Source organism: Zonotrichia leucophrys, chromosome 1A (assembly GCF_028769735.1).
Source record: "Zonotrichia leucophrys gambelii isolate GWCS_2022_RI chromosome 1A, RI_Zleu_2.0, whole genome shotgun sequence".
Lineage (NCBI taxonomy): Eukaryota > Metazoa > Chordata > Aves > Passeriformes > Passerellidae > Zonotrichia > Zonotrichia leucophrys.
Genome location: NC_088170.1, coordinates 31,315,388 through 31,335,377, shown reverse-complemented (window position 1 = coordinate 31,335,377; position 19,990 = coordinate 31,315,388). Strand labels below are relative to the sequence as shown.

At 36.2% G+C, this 19,990-nt stretch overlaps 1 protein-coding gene across 2 annotated transcripts in view; it reads left to right on the top strand.

Annotated features, from left to right (window-relative positions):
• POC1B (POC1 centriolar protein B) overlaps positions 1–19,990 on the top strand; it is a 45,184-nt gene that overhangs the window by 20,696 nt on the left and 4,498 nt on the right. The window contains exons 10-11 of one of the 2 annotated variants that reach the window (XM_064702039.1): positions 2,719–2,805; positions 15,362–15,397. In XM_064702039.1, coding sequence (XP_064558109.1) covers positions 2,719–2,805; positions 15,362–15,397 — 123 coding nt within the window. The remainder of the gene's footprint in view (positions 1–2,718; positions 2,806–15,361; positions 15,398–19,990) is intronic. The other variant, XM_064702041.1, reaches the window with a different exon arrangement.

Sequence of the window (19,990 nt, the reverse complement as noted above, 5' to 3'; positions counted from 1 at the left end):
TCTTAAAGTTATGTCTTTAAAAAAAGACTTACCTTGAAGATTTCCCTTGGTAAAGTTATTTTACAGCTAACCACATCACCTTGTCAGGAAATATCAAGTAATTTGAAACTTTCACTTTTAGCTTCATTCCATTGCCTCATTCAGTTTTAGTGCAATATTAAACACTAATATTTGTATGAAGGACTTAGATACAGCCTTTATATTTTTGTGCATTTTTAAACACCTTTTAGATGCTATTTCTGGCTAGTTGCTTAATAATTTTATATTGATTATTTTAGTATGGCTTATGACAGTTCCTCCCCCTCTAGTCAGTGTTTACAGTGGTCTTCATCCTCCCCTTATCACTGGTAAAACAATAAGCAGAGGCATAATCAGAGGAACTTTGATTCTTGCTTCAGGATGTGACGCTTCTACAAAAAGAGCATTTTTTAAAACTTAATAATACCATGTATTTATTTACCAACCAGTATCAAGAATTTAACTCATTCTGCAATATCTCCATGTATGCAACAAAGAGATACTATCTCAAAGAACATGTTTCAAGAGCTGTGATGATACTGTAGTAGTTTCTCCACATTAGAGTACTGATAGGTAGTAGGCATCTACTGTCCCCCTTCTGCAGCATCCTGCAGATACATTGTCCTCTCTTCAGTGCCCAAATGATGCATGTCAGAAAATGACTTTTGTCTTACCTGTCCCTAGTATGATTGGCACTTGGATAATGCCAATATAAGTAATTATATTTATTGTAGGGCTGACAATGTCAGAAGCAACTGACCCTGATTATCCTGGGCATTGAACAAATGGAAACTCTGTGGACAATTGGCTGTGTAATCTCAATAGATATGATATTTACAAAGGCAAAACAGTAAAATTTGCACTTCCTCTCCTGCTCACCTTAACACTGAAAAAGTGGTAAGCAATACTGGATGCAGAGGAGGTTTTGATTAATCATGTTTCTGTAGAGAAGATTCTAAAGGAGAAGTCCAGTTAAAATGGTAGAATTTTCAGCTAAATAGAGGTTTTTACATAGAATATGTTACCTGGCTTTGGTTCTCCTCTTTCCCTTTCTTTCCTCCAATTCTATTTTACAAAATTGAAAGAAAACAAGGCTTGATCCTAATATCTACAAATGAGAGAGAATTTTAAGTGTTCAGCTGTGATGACCATGTAGCTGCATGGGTTTTCTTGATTGTCCCTGAGTCCCTGCTCATTCTTGACTGATGCACCTGTAATCAGAAGACAGAAAAAAAGATCACAGATGAAGAATGGCTTGTTGAAACTGAATAAAAGAAAGAGCTAAGCACTGCTACTCAGAGAAGTGAACAAGCTTAAAAACAGTGTTAAGATCTCACCTTAAGAAAGGTCTGTCATCTCTGATTTATAAGTGCTGCAAAGTGTAAGAATCATTTTCACTTTGAATAATCAGGTAATATCTGTTTTTAAATGTTTTTTTGCCTTCTAGCTTGCTAGTAAACTTTGTCCATCTTCTTCAACTTGTATTTACTGAGGGAGATCTTACTTCTGTTAATTTTAACCTAAATTTCTGCATTTAAGTTATGTAAATCTAAATAAACTGAATGAAAAGTCTTCAGGCAGTAGAAGGTGTTGCTGCCCTCCTTCCCTGACTATTAATTCCAGATATGAGATTGAATTCTAGATACTTAACAAACATGTGTCTGACCTAAAGGTCTTTATACCAATGTAGGGACATCAGGGATTTTTCCTTTTGGAAATAGCACTGAAGCAGTTACTGAGAGAGCAGCTCTGACTGAGCCAGAGTTTTGGCAGTCTTCGGGTGAAATAGTAGGATCTTCCTCTTGAGAAGTCAAAGTAAAATGACCATTGTAGCTAAGAAACTTTCAGTGACCAAACTTAATCCTGTCACTAGGCAAGTGTGAGCTTTGGGGGTTCTGGGATTTTTTTTCTGCTTTCAATAAGGTGGTTGGGATAAATACTGTGTCTGGATTACTGCTGATATTACATCAGGCTTCTTGGTGATTTGAAAGTCATCTAGTCTTTCTGTAAATTTTGCCAGTTCATAAAATATTAAGAATAGTACTTCCATGCATCATTCTGAGAAGGCAAACATCTTAAGCTGTGATACACCTAGGTAATATAGTGGTAGGGATAATATGCACACAGATTTTTTATAGGGATGTTATTGTGATTTCTTAGGTGAAACCATAAGATAAAAGCAGCTTTCTCAAATTTCATATTCTCTCGTACTTTCCTAATGCTTCACTTTCAGGAGAAGACATTAGCAAAATATTGCTGAAGTTATAGATTAACTCCTGTGGCCAAAAATAAGCAAGTAGTAACTGATATTAAGAGCAAAATTGCAGATACTGTAATGACATTTCTGTCATCTATCATTCTTTCTGATCAATCAGCCTCTGAATTTGTCCCAGTAAAAAGCACTTTTTCCTGTGGTTTCAGGAGCAAGATCTTTTGTCTTTGATCTGTTACCTTATCACAGATTTCAGTGTTACCTACTACCTGTTTTCCACAGAAGTGCTTTCGAAGTTATTTTGGCAATCAGAGTTGGTACAGAAGTAAGCGTATCAACAGTCTGTTAGTAATGGATGACTTAAGGAACTTGAATAGGGATTGGGAACCAATTGATCTAGGCTGCTAAGTGTGTTCTCACTTTTTATTTCAGTCTTATTTCCTTTTCTCTGTTGGTGCTGAAATAATGATATAATTTATTTTCAACAGGTTGACCCTACCTTTGATGTGCCTGATATGCAAACACCCGACCCAGTTATCTTTGATATTAGAACATCTTCATATATGAGTACTCCTGTAAGTTACTTTAAAAAAAAAAAAAGGAAGAGGGTAAGGTATAGCTAACATGTTCTGGAAATGTGCTTTTACTGTCCATGTGAATGAAATTAATTTTTCAGCAATTGTCGAGTGCTCAGAGCTCAATATCCTAAATTCTCAACTTAAACTTTGTCACAGTTCCCAAGTCTAACCAGAAGATGGTGTAATAGCAAAGCTTTCATTTTATACCTACAGTTTTACCAGTATACTAAGAACAAATTCTATTTATAAGCCCATGCTAAGTACGTCTAAATATTCCTGTTAAAATTCGTGGCTTATTCTCCAACACTTTTTGTTATCTTCAAATAATGGTAGCACTAAAGAATCATTGTCTCACCAATACAATTCTAAAACTGATGTTTTATTATTTCTCCTTTTAAGGCACTTAATAGTTCCCTAGAAGGAAAAAAAAAGGTAATACATTTTAAGACAGAATGATGGGATTAGAGTCTTCTAGTGTTAGCTTTACATATGACATTGGTATGGCGTGTGGGAGGAGAGGAAGGCAATGTTTTAGCGGCAGTTTCGTGGGAGGAGAAATATGCTCTCCTGGTATGAAATCTAAAAGACATGCTGTTCTAGAATTAGGTTAAAATGAGAATTTTTCTTTTAGCTCTGAATCTGTTCCTGTGCATACAAAATTGTGCCTTGAGCAATTTTAATTACCATAAAAAGTTTGTGTGGTTGAAGGGTTAATACTTATGAAAAGGCAACAGGTGTGGTTTCTGCTGTTCTATTTTGTCCTGAATGCTTTATGAAAGCTATGTTGTGAAGGTACTATGTAAATTCTTTAAGATCATTTTTGAAGATCATGATGCACAGGTTGATGAGAAACCTTTACTTCAAAACAAATAATCATATAAGAACTTATATTTGAGAGGTGATATGTATTTTAAGGTTTATCAGTTGTCATGTTTTCATAATGGGAATATAGTTCTTTGTAGACTTACAGGCATCTGTTTAATAGGCTTCACAGACAGTGCATTGTGGTGGATATAATTTATTGACTACCTATCACTTTTAAGTACCGTGTGTTCATTACTTACTCTGCTCATCACAGAGTTCAAATGTGTGGTTGCACTGTAATTCTTTATTCCATACCTAAAAATCACTTAGTCTCCCTTAATTCTTTTCCTGTGAAAGCACCTTATAAAACTTTATGCCCAGAACTCAAAGGAGTACATTGACCCAAGAAGTACAGCATTTTTCTGACTGCTGTCTTTCTGGCTTTACAATCTTCAATATAAAAATGCTGGTTCAGAATTTATGCTTTTTGGCTGTGTCAGTAATCACAATTTTTTTTTCTCCCAGCATCTCAATCTACCAATTATCATTGGTTCTCGCCACTGTTGTATTTCAGCATTCCCCATCTGCCTCTTTTTCCATCTAGAAACATTTCTATAACCTTGTTACTCAGATTGTAGCATTAAGGGCAACTGTCCTTTTTAACACAGGTTAACCCTAACCCTGCCACTGTTCACACAAATTCAGGAATCATTTGCGTGTTTTCTTTGCCGCTAATACCCTTCCTCTGCCACAGTCAATAACATTCTTCAACTTTGCTAACCAATCTGGTCCTCCCTGCTTTCTAATGTCAGCTCATCCTTTAGTATCATCTTCCTGTCCATTGTCTGTCTGCCACATTACCAGCTTCTGACATTTGTGGAATTATCATCTGTTTCTTAATCAGGCCAGCCACCTAGACACTTTGTGTCTTGTTTCTAGAGGGTTCTGGATCTCAGTGACTTGGACCTTTTATCTGAAACTTTCTCAGTTTCCCTAATGAATGGAGGGAGACTGTCTAATAGAGGCTTGATGTGTTCTTCTTAAGAAACAAGGAGAAAAGCAGACACTGCCTTTATTTCTATCACACCTTCACTGACAGATTCCTTTTCATACAGTTTGTCCTGAATTGAATGATACTACTTTTGTGTATTATTTGTATTTTTTTCCTTAGTCCTTTTTCAAGTTGAGATCGCCATCCTCTAGTCCTGGTCTAATTCATCATCCTATCTCATACATATCCCTGATTCCAGCCCCAGTGGGTTGCTCTTTTTCTACTGCTTGTCAAAGACATTATAACTGTGCAATTTTTTCCCCTGCAAACATTTCGAGACCCATTTTAAATCTGTTTATGGCTTTTTGGTGCTGCTTCTACTGAAAGAATGCTGTTTAAATAACAAAAATCTTTGATCAGATTGCGGGGTTAATTTATGCATGTCCTATCTATACCTACTTATTCTTTTAAGGCTCTGCCTTAAGGAGTTCTTCTGCCCTTCTGGCGTGTGCAGAGAGAAAAATGCAGTCTGCATTTAGGTATCTTTATGCATTCTTGTTCAATGCATTTATCACTCATGTAACACAGCAGGATCTTAAGGGTTATTTACAAAACATATTGGCAAGTTCCTAGACCACTGGAAGTAGTTAATTAACATATTTACTTCAATTTTTCTGCTGAAGGAGAGAGATGCTTGGGATAGTGATCCACAAAAATGCGAGTCTTTAAATACAGCCTTTCTCTGGGATGAGTAACAACACTGAAACTTCTGTAGGATTTCTGGTGAGTTTCTTAAAGCTCCCTGAAACCCTTTCAGGAACCTTGTAATGTTTTGTTGAATAACTACCAAAATTCCTGACAGTAAGTGGTCAAAAACTTCTGTAGGTCTCAGTCTAGTCCAGGAGAAAGGACAGTAGAAGAAAGTGCTCTTCTTATTGAGAATCTTTTCTTCAACTTGAATTGTCCATTCTTCTACTCCCTTATGGGAAATGCATTATTACTGCCCCTAAGATGATTTGTGACAAAGCAAAAGGATTTTTCCTTTTCCTTCCTTCTTTGAAGATTTGTTAATGAAAGTGATAGAGTATCACTTGAGAGGGATGTCTGGAGTAATTTCATCTAACCTTCCCCTTAAAGCAAGGCCAGCTTGGATCAAGGTTTTATAAACATTGTCCATTTCATTTGTTCATAATGTGTTAGGATAGGGATTCCACCACCTTTCTGGGCAGCTTGCTCTAATGTTTGGTTGATGAAAATTTTTTTTAATAATATGTTACTAGAATATCCTATGTTCCAACATATTTATTGCCTTGAATTCACCGTGGTCCTCTAATACGTGTGTGTCTGTCTTCTTTCTATCTACCCGTTAGATATCTGAGATGCAGCAAGATCTCCCTGTACCTTTTCTTCCAGAGAGCAAACCTGGTTCTCTGCCTTTCCTCGATATCATGTTCCAGCCGCTTTGTTATCTTGTTCACTCTCAACTTGATTTGCTTCAGGATGTCAGTGTATCTGGGACCAAGAAGCCCAAAAGAGGACACACTATTCTAGAGAATTAGGATGCAACAAAGTATCACCATCATCTATTCTTGACAACAGTCTGCCTAGAGAAGATTTCAAAAACAAATATTTAAAAATATAACACTCTTGATTCTTTATTGTGAATTTAAAATAAATACTTAGATATTTTCTTAGCAGTTCATTTATTTTGAGCTGTAGCTGTCTAAGAAAATACTATATTATCTCTTCCTCCTACTTCTCCTCTTTTCAAGGAATTTTAATTTCTTGCTTCATCAAAAGCAACAATCCATCACAGCTTCCACACTTAAAATGCCTGCTTTTGTGTTTTGTTGCTTTTTAATTTAGTTCTATTTTCTTGCTTCAGAGGTTAAGCTAAGATAGGCAAATATGAATGTTCTTACAGGGTTTTTACTAAAAACACTTACATTATTAAACTGCCTGAATTGTAAACCCCTTATCTTTTCAGCTTCTTTTCTAGCTTAGTATTAAAGCCAGTTGTTTTGAACATGGTGAATGAAAAAATCTTTTTTCTTCTGAAGTTTGTACTGATGCAACTTTTTTTGTAAACTCAGTGAAGGGAGTATGATCCTTGTGTCAGTGGAAAAATTTCAGTGAAATCTTCAGTATGGAGTTGCTTTCTTTTGGACTACAGTTACAAAGCCAAAGAATTCCTGTGTATTATTATGGTTAGGAAATAGCTTTGGATTTGATGATTCATTTATTCAGTTCTCATGTGTATTATTGAAAGCACTGTAAAAATTAGCTGTGAATGCCTAACAAACCGGTACTTCTGTAATGTCCTGACTTTTTCAATGATAAGAGTCCTCATATGTTGCAGTTACCAGAAATTAGGTGTGTTCTAGCCTTTTGAACTCTGAAAATATTCACTAAATTGGGGTCAAATATGGGGGCTGGGGGTGGTGCTTCTTTCTCCTTTCTATTTCATTGAAGACTCTGAAAGCATTAATGCCTCTCTCCCACTCACCCAGTGTCAAGCAACTTAACATTGCCTTTGTTTTCTGAACTATTGAAAAGGAAAAATTGGAAGTTTTTTGTTTCTCTTTGGGACTACTTCTTTCTGTTTCATCCTTCAATTTTAGTTTTAGTCATGAGAGAGGTTGAGTCTTTTCAATTCTGGAAGGCACTACTCTGGTAACCTCCAGTCCCTGATAAGCTGTTGGAAACAAGGGAAAGTTGATGGTGTCTCTGTAGTTTTTACTGACAGAAGCAGGAAATCACTGTAGAGGCTCTCTAATGTTTCATCCCCTGACCTTGCTCATGTAAACAGGATTTGGAGGAAGCAAAGCAATGTACTGTAATCTGGAAGTCAGAATGTCTGCACTAGCTGGGAGATGTTTGCTGTTCTTTCTCTTCCAGTGCCATTTAACACTAAAAACAAGACATTCTTATTTTTCATTTACAGTACAACTCCTGCAAAGTTAAGACTGGGTTAATTACTGAATAAGGAAAGATAAGGATTGTTTCTGTTTGGAGCAAAAAGAACATACTAAGTTTTAAAATAGAAAGTTTATCTGTACTGCATTTGTAGTATGTGTCTTGAGGCAAAAAGTAGAAGTATCTGTGCTCTCAATTTGTTCTGTACATATCACTTTTGCAGTTTGTGTTTCAGGGTTTAGGTATTTTTGATACACTCTGCCTTTGTTTTGAATTTAAAAAAAGCCCCAAAAAACCAACCAAGTTCCACAATCAAAAAACACCCCATGTATTTGGAAAGGCAGCAATTATGAATGAAAAATTTGCATGTATTTTTCTATTTCTGCATACATTAAGGCTTTGTCAGCTCTTCTTCCTCGTAAAAATTTGCTTTGAAAAGTTCTTGCTGTAATGTCTCTTCCTTGTTCCTTAACATAACTCCAGTATCCAGTAGGAGAGGGTGGCAATAGAAATTGTATGTTAAAAACTAATTTTTAAAACACTTCATATTTTCCTTACCATGCAACTTCAGATGTACTGATTTGCATCCTTTCCTAGTTTCAGCCTTACAAGGAAATAAACACCAACTGTCTTCAGTGAGGTTCAGGGGAGGGTAAAAGGAAGAAAGGAAGTAATGGCAATTTTATACATAGATCATCTCCTCTGGGGCCTAAGTCCAATTCAGAAGGGAACAGCTGGTAGAACAAAACTTATATGTCACTTCATTGTGTAGAGTAGTTACCTTTGCTGTTTTTTATAGATCATTTGAAAGCACAATAGCTTTCTGTAATTCAATGATATCAACTTTCCTAAATGTCCTCAGACAAAACCTCTGATCATTACATGGTATGCATACATTTTTCTCTACCAAAGAAAAGTTCCAGCAGTATTCCCTTTGAAAGAAAGACTGGAATCACTGCCCCACTTATGTTCCTTGTCCAAAACTCAGTTTCCAATTAGACTGAGCTCTGCACTGGGGAGTGGTCCCATGGGTAAAAGGGCTTTGATAAGAATTGACAGTTCCCAGCCTCTTCCATCACCTTGCCTTCTTTGTTCCCAGACAGGGAAATAAGAAAGGCTACTCCCTGAATAGCTATGAACTTTTTTTTCATTTACTGCCATTCTTCTGATTACCAGTAAATGCTTATTTGAATTGAACTCCCTGAACTCCCAAAGACAAACAGAATTAAAGTAGAAAATAGTGTGAAGAGATACTGTGTCTCCAAAGTCTTGAGGTAAAGCCATCTGCACCTTTTTCGTAGATACGCATACCAAAAACTCTCAAACAGGCTCTGAATGGCTCATGCTAAATCTTACACAAACACAGAATAAATACTGTAACGGGAGGAAGTCTGAAGTACTCAGTGCAGCAGAATAAAAATAAGAATTGTGCTTTTGTGTCTTTGCAAATGAATCTCCCTCTCTGTCCAATCTTGCTTTTAGACAGGCAATTTTTTGTGTCATCTTGGCTTTATAGTACACTTTAGACAGACCTTTCTACTCCTTGCATGCTAGGCAGGTAGAATATGTGGGGCTGGTGCAAGAGGGTAGGCTGTCTTGTCCCCAAAACTCTGCAGTTAAACATGTTCAGCTGCTCTCAGAGAAGGAATGTCTCACATTCCCCCCAAAGGCTACTCCTGATCCATCTGGAGTAAGCATGAAACAGTACAGACAGCTTTTTCTGTTGCCTGCTAAGAGCCTTCTAAAGAAGGTATGGTGTATATGAACAAAATGACTCATCACAAGTGCAGAAAAGATGAAGTGTTTTGCATATTGAACAGGGAATTTCTAAACTTGCATTTTGAGCTGCTGTAGATGTCTAGGCACGTTTAGAAAGATTTGTGTACATAATCTTAAAATTAGTATGCTTTGCTACCACTAACATCAAATAGAACTTAAGGATCAAATGCTTGAATGTGAACCCAATGCATGCAATAAAAGAGGAATATGATCCAAATGCTCCTTGCATTTTGTGGTGATGCTATTCTAACACAGAATGTAACTGCTGGATTACAAGGAGAGAACAGGAAGTATGTTGTGCCTTTACATAATTAAGTAATAATACATGTCCTGATGTTCCTTAATGGTCTTGATTATATTCTCTGAGAGAACTGGAGCTGGAGAGAAAGTCAGGTTTTATCGGAGACTGAGTTCTGAATTTGGGCACTAGAGAGTGCAAGAATATAATACTTATGCTATTTTTAGCCTGCTTTCCTGAGGGAATGTACTTTATGAGATTGTGCTGTTTATTTGTCTGTCACTGTTCTGTCTCCCTAATAATTTTATAATCAAATTTTTTTTTTTTAAATGAAATTTAGAAATAAGCAGTTAGAATAAGGAAACATGTAAGCTCTATCACTTAAGAAAAAGTCAGTGTATGTGATACTGGAATAGACATGGAGTAGCTACTGGTGACCCACCCTGTAAGAGTGTCTCAATGCATATGGAGGGAGCTTGAGTTCCTATAGAACAGGAAGCCTAGGAGAAGGATCTAACAGGAAAAAATTGTACGCATGCACACATACACACATTTGTAAGAACACAGGCCTTTTAAAACTGGCAAAATTTTACTTTGTGTAGGGCCTTACTTATGGCAGCTGTGTTTCAGGAATGTTTTTCAAATTGATCCATGTGTGTGTATTGTTCCTTTAGCACATTAGCACATATCTGGGAACTGGAGGGATGGAAGTTCCAGGTATTATTTCTCTCTCAGTTTCCTGAGATACTGTACATGTACTCTCTGACCTTGTCTGCTCAAGCAGTGTTTTCCTCTGCTTTGACTGGAAATCTAAGCTGTATTCACAGTTCTCACAGCTGATTCTGCGGCATGCAGAAAATGCCCGACAGCTATCAGCCCACACATCCAATAACAACTGGTTCCTTCCTCTTCCTGGGGAAGAGTAACATCCTCTGAGAAGAAGTGTCCCCTGAGGAATGCAGGAACAGCAGCAAGCCTTTCACACAGGAAATTACTACTATAGCACTTGTAGAAAAGTGTTTCTGTCACTTGGATTGTCAGTCTGTAATGAGCTTCCTGCTGACCTAGATGATGATTTACTACTGATCTAAATGCCATTTGTGAGTCATTTAGCTTAATGGAAGTTAATGAAGTTATCATTCACTGGTTCTGTTACCCTATAAGCACCTAGTTTAACTTTTTTAATGCAGTAGTACAAATAAAGTTTTCAACTTCTTAGTGTTCACAGGACTTTAATAATTCTGAGATTGCACATTTTGTGGGACTAAAAAGCAAGGGAATGCAAAGTTTACCTAATGATGTGTGTCTCTTAGAGGAGGCTGCAAGATTTTCTTTTTAAGTTGTGTAGTAAAGCTGAGCTACAGATCAAGTATGACAGAAAACAAGATTGTAAAGCTAAATACTGCCCTTGTCTCTTCTTTGTTCTGAAATACAACTGAAGTCTAAGTTTAGCACAGCATGCTTGCAACTTTAGTATAGAAACTTGACTGAAATTAATATATATTATATTATGACTGAACTTGACTGAAATTTTTATATAATATAAATTTATATATATACTTGAATGAAATGTATATATATATATATAAATCCCATATGTTATTCAAAGTTGTTAAAGCAAGTTTGTTATAAAAGCAAACACTTTAATACTGCTTCAAAATTTTATTTTTTTCCTAAACGACAGTGTTTAAACAAGTGCTAGCAAATTCTATTTATCACTTAGATTAGGATGATATCTAAACCCAGAGGATGCTTTCTGACTAAAAGCTTGTTTGAGTGTTCCAAATCTGTTAGTTGTTCCAATACAGTACATCTCTCCTTGAAGCCATGCTGCATTACTGTCGAGTTTGCAGTAAGAGATGTAGTTACTTGCTTAATGTGAGATAATGGAGACACTGAGTCACATCCAAAGATTACATAGGTTACTTAAAACAAGACTGAAAAAACAAGACTTTTCAAATAAAATTCAGCAACTAAGGAAGAAAGATTTTCTTCAGCAGATAGGTGTTTGATGTAGAAAAACATCTTGGCTTGTATCTTCCACCAAAACAGTGTGGGGGTTAGAAATTAGGTAGAACAATGCTAAAGGATGATTTCACAGTCATTTCAACTTAATGGCTGTTTTTATCTGGTTAATTTCATCCATGTCAATTCCCCAATCTGTTCAGCTGTCCAAACACTAATAGGAGCACAAAGGAAATAATGAGAAAAAATGATTTAGAGATGAAGGAGTAAATCAGAGCTGGCTGTAACCTAGCAGTATTGACTGATGTCTATGGAGCCATGTATCCAGTGTGATTGTGCTGTAATACAAACAGGTGTGTTACATGTATGCAACAGCTGAATATCTTTCTTAAGTTGTAATGGAAAAAAATAGGAGGAAAGGAGGTGGTAGTAATGGTTTCCTTTTGTTCAGGAAGTACATATGTTGGATTCATTTTTTTTTTTTCAGCCTGAAAGGATTCAGATTTTTTCTGTCTGCATGGCTGTAATATAAACAGCAGGTAACTGAGACTGAATGGAGACAGCTCCATCCTTTTTGCTTGAATTTGAAGCATTGTAAAGTAAAAGCTCTGAGAGTACATGAAATCAGAGGAAAGCAAGTGAGAAACAGTCTATGGTTAGTGATTCTGGAAGAAGAACACTGGATTCTGTTGGTTTTTGCAATAAAAAATATTTGCGCAAAAAAATGAGTAGCTGTGTGGGTGACACCATCAGCATTACTGCTCTGAAGAGTTGGTTGGTTGGGTTTGGGCTCATTCTTTTTTTCTCTGTATCCCCTGGCATATGATACTCTGGTTGTAGCAGTTTGGGTTGTTTGAAGGAGGGAGGTGGGGAGGGGAGAGATGCTGTCCTCTGGCATGTTCTTCCTGCATAGATATTTCCTGAACACTAAAGTGTGAGTTCCACTCTGCATGTTAGATCCTGAAGTGAAGGCATTGCAATGCAACTCTGAGTTAAATACTGCAGTATTTTTATTGTAAAGGAAGACTCCTTACTTGTAACAGGGATTTAAAAGAATTGCTTTATCCTTAAGCTGTTCTTAGATTAACCAGTATCAGATGTTTCTCACTGAAAAGGTTACTCTTCCAAGATGTTTCTTCCTTCCTTATGTCTCTTGGGAAAGGGATTCAATGTGCATGCTTCCAATTTTTGCTAGTGTAGTGAAATAGTACAATACTAGTTGCTTAGCAGTTTCAGTTAGTTGCACGTAAGATACAGTAATTCTTCACTCAGTAACCTTATCATAAAGGTTTATCATTTTGTCCAGTTATGTGTCATTGTAGATATTTTCAACACCTCTGCTTTCTGTAGTTTATTGCTTTCTGTAGTGTATTCTTCTCTGATGCCTTGCATGTGTACATAAAGTTGTATTTTGATAGTTGAAGGAAGTCAGAATGCCAAGTCACCCTGACTGTTTTAGTAGCTTACAGGATGCCTTTTTGTCACCTGTAAGCTTGATTTTCCAGATAGCTGGTTATGTTTTGTGTGGGATTAAAACAAGAGCAGATTTCAATGGAGTCACTAAAACCAGCATAATTCTGCAGTGTCTTTCTGATTTAACAGTTTTTGAAGAAACACTAGCAAGATAATTGAGTTTATGATGCATTACAACCTAAAATGCATTAATAAAATTGTCGAATGCATATTATGGATATAAAAGAAAGGATGATTCTGTCAGTAATAGTTTGACTAAATATTTCATTAGATAGGTCTTCAGTTTGAAAAACCATTTCTTTTCTGTCCCCTCAAACTGTACTGATGCTAAGCCTTGAATATTTGCTCTATATGCCCTAGGTCAACTTTTTAGTTGATTTTTGGCTTTTTCCTGACACAGTTCTCATGCTGACTGTGACCTGTGACCATGCAATTCTCCTGTTTATCCTTTGTGATTACTGATGGAATTTCAGCTTCCCCACACCCCTGCTATTTTCTCCATAATATTGCAGGATATATTAAAAATCCGTATCATTATCTGACTTGTGAAGTTATTCCCAAACCAATAGTCTTTTTTGCTGTGGTTGGAGTAGAAAGTATTTTGCCAGAAATACAATTACAACATTTATTATCTTCTGAAATGGAAGATAAAAAGATGCCATTAAACACATAAAAAATAGGCATAATGCTTTAACATCTCTAGCTAATAAGAATGCTGTTGCTGGGGCTTCTTTTGTTTCTGTTTCTTTTAAAGTGCAAATAATACTTGAGTTACAGAAATTATTTTTCAAGAGTGAAACAGGCCACTCCAAAGTTAACATTTCTTGGATATTTGTATGTAATTTTCAAATTTCTCAGTTTCTGTTGTTCCCTAATTTGATTCTATCACAGTAAATTGTAAAACCCAACGGACTTAAATGCAAAGTTGTTCTAGTGCTACCAAAGCATTTTTTTACAATCCCTCCTCTGAACAAAGCAGGACTGAGTATTATTTTTACCTTAACAAATGGGACAGTTTATCCAAACCTTCTGAATATTTACTAATGCTGAGCACTGAAATAGCTCAGGATGGACTTTTGCTACTTTCTCCAGGTATTTTGTGAAATCTAATAAAAGCATATAAATTTGACTTTTCAATCAAAATTTTGAAGCTTCATTTTATCCTCATTGGGAGTATTTTTGTGGCTCTTTTGTTAAAATGTTTGAAGTTCTTTTGAAACCTTCACCATCCACTATAGGTGTAGCATTTCATGAACAAAAACCTTGTTAAAATGCTGAAGAACCATGTTTCTTCTATTTCATAGTAAAATATATTTTTATGGCTATAGTCGGAGGATTTCAGTTCTAAGCTATGAAATATTGGACTTCTTTTTTTCTGTTGCAGAAAGTAGTATATGTCTCTTTGGCAAAGTGTTCAAGCAGTTGTGCTAGCCCTGTTGGATTTAACTTTGGACTCTGCTATGTTGGATTGCTAACTTAATTTCAAATGCTTTTAACTCTTTGTTGTTTTCCTGTAAGTAATTTGTATTAGAGGAGATTTGACACTTGCTTCTATGGAGTAAACAAACTCCGTGTATTGTCAATAGCCACCTGGTCAAGTGGTATAACCACCTGTGGTTACTGCTGCTCTGAAAGGAAATCAAAGCTGCCAGATCTCAGCTAGGAAGAGATTTCTCTGTGAAATTATCATGTGGACATCCCGCCCCCATAGCATCCCCGAACAGGAGGCAATTTAGGTTCGTCTGTGCAACAAAGTTTTGTTGCTACACAAGTTATGATGATACGAGGTAGCAAAATAAGAAAATTTGTACCAGAGTACAGACACTTATCCTGACAAAAACCATTGATACAGATGCAGCTCTACTGGCAGAAAGGAGTTTCTTTTAGCTTTGCATATAACTTTGAAGGAAGTTGTGTGTAGATATGCATATAAGTATATATTTATGTAGGGGCTGGCAAGCAGCACCTGAGTGCTCCTGCACCGGGGGCCCTGCTACAGTGCCAGGGCATGGAGAGAGGCTCTGCAGCGCAGGCAGCTCTGCCCTGTGCCAGCCTCCTGCTCTTGAGGGGCACCAGAGCCCTGGCTGGAGCCCAGGAACTGCAGCCCCTCTCAGCTTTCTGCAGGGCTGAGGAGAACATTATTCACAGCCTTCAGTTCTTGTTCTGGCAGAGCCTGTCTGTTCTGGATTTTTTGTCTATATAGTAATTTTTTGTTCATTGTTATTGAGAAGTGGGGTTTAAGACTGAAGTGGAACTTTAGTTCTTCTCCTTTACATACAGTGTAAGTTGTTCAAGATTGGTTTTGCCCCAACAGGTTAAGTATGAAAGCCTTATTTAGGAGAAATCATTTGCATGTTGTAAAGTATACTCTTTTATTTTTTTCTCAGGAGAAACATGCCTTCGAGAACAAGAAATGCCTCTGGGTTTGTTGATCAACCTCTTTTCATTGTAAATTCATGTTGAATGTGGATATACTGGGTGACTTTGAATGAGATAGAGGAAGTGCTGTCCTTTATATATAATTTAAGACTCTGTACAACAAAGTCACTGGTACCAGGTATAGTTTCTTTGTAAAGTTCAGTTAGACTTTTCTAGCTAGGTTTTGGTCTAAAGGCTTTCATTCAGTTTTTTAGCTAGGGGAAAGAGCACAGAAAGGAGTCATGAGCAGGCAAGCCAGAAGAATTACTGTCATTTCTCTGATTAGGTACGTTCCTGGTGAAGATGCTCTACTCTCACTCACACCCTGCCTCCTTCCTCCCATGTGCTTGATGCCCTCTGTCAACCCCCACAATCTGCTATTTGAAGTACAGGGAGTTTGCCCACATGCTAGGAAAGTCCTAGGGTTTTTATACCTTTGTTTTTATTCATTAATGTTTGTAATATCAAAAATAGCAGAATATTCTATTTATAGTGGTAGAAAGGAGACCTTGTCCACATAGAGTTATTAATTTACTATATTACTTCCTTCTAGTAAGTGTTTCATTATATTTCCAGTTTCTGTTGTAAGTATTCCTCCTGCTCTCCTTTAACTTTTCTCTGACCTGAAATGGATAAGAAGTTCAAGCAGAGTTTGAAATACAATTTTTATAGGACTGTATGCAGGTAAAAAGAAACCATCATGGCAAATTTTTTTCAATTTCAGCCATAAGGTGTCCCCTTGGGTATGCATGCAAGCAGTCCAAAGTAATTTGCCTAAATTAAACTTGACTGCTTTATTTCATAATTGTAAATAGTAGGAAATGCTTCTATAGTGTCATGTTATTTCTCCTTAGTTTTGCAAAGCTTCTTGCTGAAGCTGAAGGTGTACTGGAGGTAATTCATTACCTTTTTTTGCCTTTCTTCTACGGGGTACATTTTTATATTTTGGTGCCTGTGGTGCAAGTGTTTTTATAACTTATGAAAGTGTTTGAATATAGTCTTCCTGAACTGTTACATTAGAATTGACTTCCTGACAGGGGATTCTCACTTTGGAAATTGAACCTCCAATGATTTCTGCCTGGTTTGTTCTGGATGTTTATGAGATACTTTGAGGTTTTTTTATTTGGTTGTTTTGTTGGGGGCTTTTTTTGTTTGTTTGTTGTTTTGTGAGGTTTTTTGTTCAGTTGGTTTTTAATTATCAATTCGTAACTTTTCACCAGTATTGCTTGTTTTTGTGGGGAAATACTTGGCTTTTTCTAAAAGTTTAAACTCATACAGACTGTGCAGGGTACTATTAATATTAGAAATTAACATCAATGAGCAAATTAGAAGAAATCACCTGGTTTTAACTAAAGTTTGTTACTGATGATCTGAGAGTTTAGAAAGAAGTATTTCGGCAATATTATTCATTTCCAACTGGATGCACTCAAATATACATGGACTTCTAAGAGGTTTTTATTAGAGAAATAGAAATAATTTTTTAATGGTTTTTGTGGAGAAAACAGGGGTTATTATATGTTCATTTTGGATGGAATATATGGAATATGGATATGTTCAATGGATGGAATACAGAGAAAATATTTTCATTCTTTACTAGATTCTGTGTATGTGGAATTATAAAATACTGAGTGCATTGGATGTACTGTTTTACAGGGTTTTCTCAAACCAGAAGCCTCACTCTGGGAAAAAGATGACATAAGAAAACTATGTAGTCAGTTTCTCAATATGTGTGTGAAAGATTGCTTGTAAAATGTGATGTAATTTCTTTGCCTAGAACTTTCAGGATATCTTCAGATGTGCCTATGGTCAGGGGAGTTTATTATTTCATGCCATCGCAGGAATACTAAATTCAGTATAGCTGTCATCCTGATAGAAATAAATAAATCTGATTAATCAGACCATAGCTGTAAGTGCATCAGGATTTCAGTTAATTTTCTACAGATAATTAGATAAAAAACTCCACCAAAGTAAGCTAAGAGTTTTCATTGCTTTCATTGTGCTGCCCTGGCTTCTATAAACTCAGTTAGCTTCAGGCTGAATTTGCTGTTTTCAAGACAAGTGTTATGCTCTTCCATCTAAGGTGGAAGTGCCTGTTTTGCTGAAGAGTAGAGTCTGATAGTTTGGCCTGTTTTATTGGCTGTGAGTTTGTAACCTGGTACCACTGCTCATGATCAGCCTCTAAACTGAGGGGTGTGCTACCTTCAGGAGTCCTTCCAGGTGTTTCCATGTCAGACTGGATGTGATGCACTTCTGTTAAGTGCACTTTAAGTTCTTTATTTCAGCTTGGGCATTTTTTTAAAAACTGGAGAAGACTCTGATGTGTAAGATGACATGAAAGACTTTGAAGTGTGAGAGTCTGCATTACAAGTTCTGAAAGCGGACTTCTCAAGCTAGAAGTGCTTAGTAGAACTTTGCTCTGGATGCACCACATAGTTTATCTGTATTTTACTGCTTGAATGCAAAACTTCATTAAAATTTGCAGATGAACAATTCCAGAGATACCTTATCAGATGACATGGGGCAGCAAGCCACAGTGGGCACATGGCAAGTTGTTGCTGTGCGTGCAAGAGGAGAGGAAATGAAGAGTGCTGTCATCAGCTGAAACTACAGGGAAGTTTTCTTCAGTAGGAGCTGATAAAACAGCATTTAACATACTCAGTCTTCGACTAATAGATCACAGAGCTGTTTTATGTGGATCACTCATGGACTGAAAAACATAATTTCAAAGCAGAAGAAGTGATCTGTGAGTAATTATATCCTACAAAAAACCCAACCCCCTCAAAAAACAAAAACAACAACAACAAAAAACACCAAAAAACCCAACCAAAAAAAAAACCAGACCCAAAAAAAACCAAAAAAGAAAAAAAACAACCCACAAAAAACACCCCCCCCCAAAAAAAACCCAAAAAAACCACAAAACAGGCAGAAAAACCCCAACTCTTGAATGGTTAAATTTATCATTTCCACAGTGAACCATTTTAATATGAGGGTAAGTTCCCAAGAGGAGGAAAAAAGTAGTGATAATGATAGTACTGTTTCTCCTGAAAATTTCCCATGATTTCAAATAACCAAAATACACAGGAATTCAATATCTGGTAAAGTGGGACACTACTCTGTTATGCCTTTGCTCTTTGATCTGTTTGAGCTTAATGCTCTGCTAATGACTAATTATTTGTAGTTGTTTTAATCACAGTATCAGAAATATTTTACTATTAATAGGCAAATGTACCATGTGTTCAAAATTTAAAGGTTTAATTTTAAAAAGCAGACTATGCCAATTTTTGTGATTCATTAGGAAGCTTACCAATGTCACTTTTTTATAAGCACATCTTAATTATAAGATTCTAAGACATGCTTTTAGAAACTCTGGTCTGTAGTTTCCAAATTTGGAGCTCATAGAGGATGGAAGCCTGTTGGATAGGCAATTGTGTGAGAGAGACTTGTATTTTTTCTTTTTTTCTTATTTCCCTTGAGGGATTTTTTTTTTTAATTTCTATAAATAAAACTGCTCAGGCATCCTTATATATGGATGCATTTTACTCAGATTCTATTCTTAACAGTTATGAAGCAAAGAGAGGCTGGGATGCAGTGTTTGTGTCTATGTGCTGTGTGAATCTTTCATGGGAAAACGTTTGGGAACACGCAGAGGTGATAAGGTTATGTGTAAGGATTTTTCACAAATTGATCAAGTACCACCCACAGAGTTTTGGCTATTTTGCTTGACAGAAAACAAAGATGTGCAATTATGGTTTGCTGTTTGTGACATCATTTTATAAGCTAAATTTAATTTTCTGCTGAACATCCGCTGGTAATGTCATGGTAATAACTTCCTATTGATTAATTAAATCTGTTCCTTCTCCTCCTTATTTGTAACTTGCATGAAGTTGCCCAAATGTGAGTTTATGTTATTACTAATGGTCTGTGAATGGAAACACTGTACACATTTTAATTTTCTTCTCTGCTTTGCTCAGAAGTAACAATTTAAAATTGATTGCCTTATTAAAATTTATTCTCTCAAAATAAGCTATAGCTTTGACTCTCAGAATAGTTTGGGTTTTTTTAATATGAGACATTTTTACTACATTGCTGATGACATACAGAATTGTTGCTTATGGCTTGGTAGCATTTCAAGTACTTTAGAAAGGGGCTAATTTGAAGAAAAGATAACATTTAATTCTTGAAACTTTTAATTTGAAATAGACTGAGTAGAAAGACTTTCTTTAAAAGGAACTTAAAGTGAAATGTGCTGAATAGAAGTGTTGGACATGAACTAACTGGTATCCAAAAGTAAAGGCAAGCTTTGAGACTAGTGTCACTCCTTTACAGCAAGGTTTTGGCATTTCAGTGTTGTGTTAGATTTCAGCCATTTTGGACCTTTGCTGAGCTGGAGGAGATTGTAAAGTTAGATATTAGGAAAGGTTAAAATATAAAACAGATAACCTTAAAAGTATAGCAGCATACTTGATGTCTGATAGTATTTAAAAATGTCTCTACAAATTTCCAGACTATGATAACAATAACCATTTTGGACACAAGTTAGATAAGTTGAAAATTTGAAATGGTCTTTTTTGATTTCTCTTACAAATTTTGAAAGCTCA